The sequence below is a fragment of the Pogoniulus pusillus genome, chromosome Z, assembly GCF_015220805.1.
Source record: "Pogoniulus pusillus isolate bPogPus1 chromosome Z, bPogPus1.pri, whole genome shotgun sequence".
NCBI lineage: Eukaryota > Metazoa > Chordata > Aves > Piciformes > Lybiidae > Pogoniulus > Pogoniulus pusillus.
Window position 1 is genome coordinate 53,586,340 of NC_087309.1, and position 6,000 is coordinate 53,592,339.

The window sequence follows — 6,000 nt, forward strand, 5'->3', positions numbered from 1 at the left end:
GAGGTTCTTTTCCTCTATTTAGCACTTTCAAACCGACATCTGGCCAGCACTTCCGGCATAGGGATCCCCTGTACAGGAAAGACATCAGTGTAGGATCACCTAGACAGCTGAGGCCAGAGGACAGGCCCTATGAGAGGAGGTGAGGAAACTGCATTTGTTCAGCTCAGAGAAGGGAACAGCTTTTGCAGAACCTAACAGCTGTGTCCTTGGTACCTACAAGTGAGTCACTGAGAAGACTGAGCTAGGCTGTGGCAGGAAAATAGGAGGCAGTTGTAATCAGCTGAGCAAGGTTCCACCACAGAAAGACAAGCACAGAGTAGGTTTCCTGGAGAGGCTGAGTCACACTTATCCTCAGATGAGAAAAACACATGAATGGACATTTCAAAGAACCGAGTCTCGTTCTGTAGCTGACCCTGCTTTGGGCGCAAGTTTGAACTAAAGACCTCTTAACATCCCTTCCAAACTGAATTCTTTTATGACTGTATGATTCTAGTATTTTTTACATGTTAGGCCTCATTATCCACTGATTTTTCATCCCGATTAGTGTTTCTGGAATAATGAAATACATGGTACTCTCTGTCTTTTGTACAGTAATTTTTATTTCCTTCAGGATATGAAGTGGAATATACTGAACTGATGAGCTGAGCAAAAAACGGAATCATGTAGTATTTGGACAACTGGAACCACATCCTATCAAAGGCCTGGAATATATGACCTGGTATCTGTGTACTACACATGTCCTGGGAGTATGCTACTGCTGTTTTCTGATAAAATGTCCCTGTAAATTCTAGCAACTGTAGGATGTGCTGTATATACTTATTAAATTAATCATAACTTGTTATCAAATAAACCAATTGAACACTGTCAGTGTTGCAATATGAGGGACAGAAGGAGTTGTCAGCAGGCAACAGTACTTGTTATCAGACCCTTAGTTACTGGTAGGATGTCTAAGCACATACTAAGAAATAGAATTAAAAATCAGTAACTACACTAATACCTGAAACTCCACTTGAACTGACAAGATGTTTTCCTCCAAACATCACTCTGTATCAACATCAATACTTGTCAGTTGTTAGCAGTGCCTACTCATGCAAGATACAGCAAGGGTCACAATATTTAATGGGTTTTTTGGTGTCTATTTATTTATTTTTTTTAATTTTCTAAAAAAGATAAAAGCTTAATAGTTTTCCAACTTGACAAACAGAATTTGTGTTTAACAGAGGCCAAATCGATATCCTGTCTTTTGAGATTACTTCACTGTGATAATATTTAGGTTTTATTTGGAAAATGTGAATGTTAAACAATGGAATTTTGGTAAGAATTTCCCTCACACTAATCAACAACACATTTTCGAGATGGTTCACAGAAAATTACTGTAGCTATTAATAACATGAGCTCAAACATATTTTTACAGTAAATATCACTACAGGGTCTATGTTTAAGATCCATTGTTTTTTGCTTATCAGAAGAATGTGTTACTTTGTATTAGGCCTGCTGTAACCAGTGTAACTACACATCAGATGCTAGTAATTTATACTTTAGAAGGAGCAATGCAGAGCAGCAAAAGCCTACTGAAAACTACTAGCTTCAGCATGCTTCTCATCTCCAAGATGTCTCATGAAAGAAACGTATTTTAACTGGATTTCTGTTAAGCTTTAGAGTCCATTTAGAGCAAGTTCAACAAAAAGCAAAACGCTCAAACAATCCCATCCATAACCCTGCTTCTGCACCTTATCCAACTCACTTTTAGTCATATAGCAATCAAAGCACCTGTTTGACAGCTCATCAGTTTATATTACTTTTTGGATAGCAAATTGACACACTTCATAAAACCTGGATAATTATTGTTGTTATGAAAAACATAATGTGAACTACCTGGATCTGCCAAACCAGTTGTTTCCAACAATATGTAGTCAAATTTTCCTCTCCTTTGCATCAGATTCTCAATAGCCTTCACACCATTGTCCCTGCAAGAAGTAACAATTAAACCTGAGAACAGAGGAAACAAGCTAAAACATGTATAAACATGTATCTTCTGATGTCAAAGGCAGTGTTGGCACCATCAAAGTAAAGGTCTGAGTCAGGAAGCTACAATGAAAACTGAGTCATCAAACTACTGTTGTAATGTTAAGCAAATCATCATTTTCTCTCTCATTTTAGTCTGAAAATCATATTTGCCTAAGCCAAACTGGTATAATAAAGTGATTAAAATGAAAATTTGTTTTAAAATGTTGAGAATTCCACAAAGGACAGCCAGGTTTGACACCTAGAATTACAAAAATAAATGGCAGTGTGGAGGAGGATGAAGGAACTGAACCATGTTCTTCTGCCTTTCCACCTCATCTGCAGATAAGACATGTAATTCACTCAAATCTTAGCTGATTAAGTCATCCTAAAGCAGAAATGCATAACATTTTATTTAAGAAACCAATACACATAAAATATAGCAGCAATGGCAGCACTCCTTACACCCCAGCAGAACACAGTGCTATAGGGGCTTCTGTTTTACGTTTATTATCCCAATTTAAAGTACAGGAGCACTTCTTCCAAATTTTCAAGACAAACAGGCCTTTATGACAAAATAAGCACAAACAATCCAGTATTCACAGCATAAAAACACATCACAGAAACAAACACCTGCTTTTTAATAAGTCTGCAGTTTGGAGTATTGTGTTTCATTAGGGCACCAAAAGGTTCTCCTTCCACCCTTTCTGAGGTATACAATATTCAACATACAAAACAACATGTAGTATTTAATGTGCATATGTAGACAAACAAGCCCTAACTCCAACCTCCTTGACTATTGCTCTCTATATAAAAGCATACAATAGTAACAGAATAGGAGGAGCTCCCTACCCTAGAATAATCCAAGAGAGGTTGTTATTTACTTTCCAGAAAGACACAAAGTCCAAATACAGCAAGACAGCATAGGAAATAGATTTCCACTTTTTAATCTCCAATTTTTACTTCATCTAGCAAAAGGAGTCTCAATCAATACTACCATCACTGTCAGGAATCAGATTCTGAATTTGATTCCTCTTTTGCTCAACTTCCCTAAAACCTACTGTAAGAACTTGTACAATAGCTCTTTCTTACTTTACTGAACAGCACAGGCAGCCATTTCTTAGTTCCAGCCACTCTTCATAGAGTTCTCCTCCTTGACTGATTGCCAGGGATTTCTCCAAGGCACTTCCTAGAAAGAGAAGTAGGACTGTAATTTCAACCTATAAATTTGTATGATATCTACTAAACAGGTATGAAAGATCTGAATAGAGATACACTTGCACACTTGGATTATGTTTTTTTTTCCTTCAAGACCATGTTTCTGGCACATTCTTCAGAAATTAGTATATTCCATTTCATGAGAAATTTAAAAAATAAAGTCAGGTTGGTTCTACAAAGATCAAAACTCAAGGAAGTAAAAGTAGCACAAATTCTGCTAAAAAAAAAAAACAACAACCAAAAACAATCAAGCATTTCTGCAGCTGTACATACCTTCTCCAAACTCATTCAGAATAACTGCTATTCTCTTATTATGCTGTTCTGTCAGTATGTAATTTAAAAGAGTTGTTTTCCCAGCACCTAGAACACAGACATTATTTTTATTAAAATGTGTTAAGCACAGAAGCCGAATATTGTTGTGCCCATGCACAAATCAAACAAACCTGATCTCTTCCAAAATGCAAGTTTTCATTCTTGTATCTTGTGTTCTACAAAAATTAATTTCTAGAGATATGTGCCTCTATGGAACCATCATCACATCAGCTTTAAAAGGCCAGCAGCTTTTCATTCACTGTCAGTGCTTACAAATTCCCTAACAGCTTAGCATGTTTTCTAGAGAAATCGTTTTTACATTTATCTTGAGAGGAGACACTGCTGTTTCCCACTGCCTTTTCTTGACAAGCTCTTTCATCATCAATAATCACTGATGTGCTGCCATTAGTTGAGGCATTGTTAAGCCTGTGTTCACAAGATGAACACAGATGATCACAACTTCTGTAACACCACATTACTTACAGTTCCATCCCACAGGCCAAGACCAAAACTAGGGGAATTTGGGAAAGCAGCCCCTTCTTTCCTGCCCTTACCATTTTGTTGGGTGAGAATGATAGCGTATGAAGTTACAATTTTAAGAAGAGTGTTGGTAATCCTAAATTTAACCTGATCTTTACCGTATGTATTTAAAGCTCCCGACACCTCTATTAAGAGAGGGGAAACCAAACCTCACATTTGAAAGATTGCAATTCAGTCTACATTAAACTGAGGCAAGTATGTTGCAGTATTTTGACACCGCATGGCAAAAACCCACATGTAAAATGTGACCAGCACACATTTGAACCCTGAAAAGTGGGTGGTAAAACCAGCAACGGAAGCTTGTACAGCTGTTCAAAATCGTTCTGCGCATCTCATCAGAACCATACTTGACTAGAAGAGACATGAGGTCACGGCGCTGAAAACGCTGAACGAGCATCCCTGAACTCTCTCCTCTTGGCCATGCCACCAGGGTCTCGCTCACTCGCCCCGGACGTGGGCACTCTGGCTGCTGCTGCACCTGCCGGGGAACCGCTCCGCCCCACAGGGTCCCGTCGCAGCCAGGCGTCTCATTTAGAGGCTTCCCTGTGCCAACACACGGGAGCCCGCAGGCCTGCCGTACAGCTATTCCTAGCGGCTGGCAGAAGCGTAGGTCACTCCTCACCTAGATAGCCTGTGATGATAGTCACGGGGATCTTCCTGCTGGGGCTGGACTCGGTCTCCTCCGCGCCGCCGGTGTCTATTGGAACCAGGTCTGGGCAGTCTTCGTCCTCCATGGCAGCGCGGACCCCGAAAGCCAGCTCCGGCTAGGGAAGAGGCAGAGACAGAAGGCAGGCGAAGCAGCAGTACTAGCCGAGAAAGGCACGGAGCGCCTCTGCCCTCAGCTTCATTCCTGTACTCCCCATGCACTGAGCGCAGACCCCTGCCCACGCCGCGGCGACGGCCGCCACTTACCTGCGTCTGACCTCACGCGTTCACGTCACGGCCACAGGCGCGGCACCGCCTCAGACGGACCATGCGCATGCGCCGCGGGGCTCACGCCTGCGCCTCAGCCCGCGCCGCGGGAGCAGGGAGGCGACAGTGGCGGGGGAGTGGCGGCGTGGGCCGCTCGGACAGCGGTTGGCCGTCCGCTAAAGACTGGCAGATGGGCGGCCTCAAGTGGGACGTAGCTGGGGGTATGCCACTTAGGCACTGTTATAGGTGGCCCTATAAGGGAGAAGAGTGGGTCCTGGGGAGCGGGGAATGCTGTAGGCGGTTCGATCTGGTCAGCAGATTTCGTGCGGGATGGATGTGCTGCCTTGTCTTCATCATCCAATAAAAGTAAGCTGTAAAACGAATGTTAGCGTTCTCTGGTATGGTGTGATGCCAGGTAGGTATGCTGAGACGCCATGTACCTATGCCGGATGTATCTGTGGTTAATTTTAACAAAGTGGTGGCCTTTCACAGACCACACATCTAGCAAATCGGTTAGACATCTATTATTTCTTCACATCAAAAGGTTTAAACAGTATTGGGAAAGACACAACAACCCCAAGCAGTGCTACAGGCTGGGGACAGAGTGGCTGGAGAGCAGCCAGGAAGAAAGGGACCTGGGGGTACTGATAGATAGTAGGCTGAAGATGAGGCAGCAGTGTGCCCAGGTGGCCAAGAGAGCCAATGGCATCCTGGCCTGCATGAGGAACAGTGTGGCCAGTAGGACAAGGGAGGTTATTCTTCCCCTGTACTCAGCACTGGTCAGGCCACACCTTGAGTCCTGTGTCCAGTTCTGGGCCCCTCAATTCCAGAGAGATGCTGAGGTGCTGGAATGTGTTCAGAGAAGGGCAACAAAGCTGGTGAGGGGCCTGGAACACAAACCCTATGAGGAGAGGCTGAGGGAGCTGGACCTGTTTAGCCTGGAGAAGAGGAGGCTCAGGGGGGACCTCATTGCTGTCTACAACTACCTGAAGGGAGGTTGTAGCCACCTGGGGG

The 6,000-nt window shown here is 43.0% G+C and overlaps 1 protein-coding gene across 3 annotated transcripts in view; it reads right to left on the minus strand.

Annotated features, from left to right (window-relative positions):
• Positions 1 to 5,090, minus strand: part of LOC135173722 (zinc-regulated GTPase metalloprotein activator 1B-like) — a 30,460-nt gene extending 25,370 nt beyond the window's left edge. For 2 of the 3 annotated variants that reach the window (XM_064140871.1, XM_064140872.1), the window contains exons 1-4: positions 4,697 to 4,975; positions 3,496 to 3,582; positions 3,097 to 3,193; positions 1,876 to 1,967 (exon numbers count right to left, since the gene is read on the minus strand). In XM_064140871.1, the coding sequence (XP_063996941.1) occupies positions 1,876 to 1,967; positions 3,097 to 3,193; positions 3,496 to 3,582; positions 4,697 to 4,808 (388 nt within the window). In that variant the 5' untranslated portion in view covers positions 4,809 to 4,975. The other variant, XM_064140870.1, reaches the window with a different exon arrangement.
• Between the last annotated feature and the right edge of the window lie 910 nt (positions 5,091 to 6,000).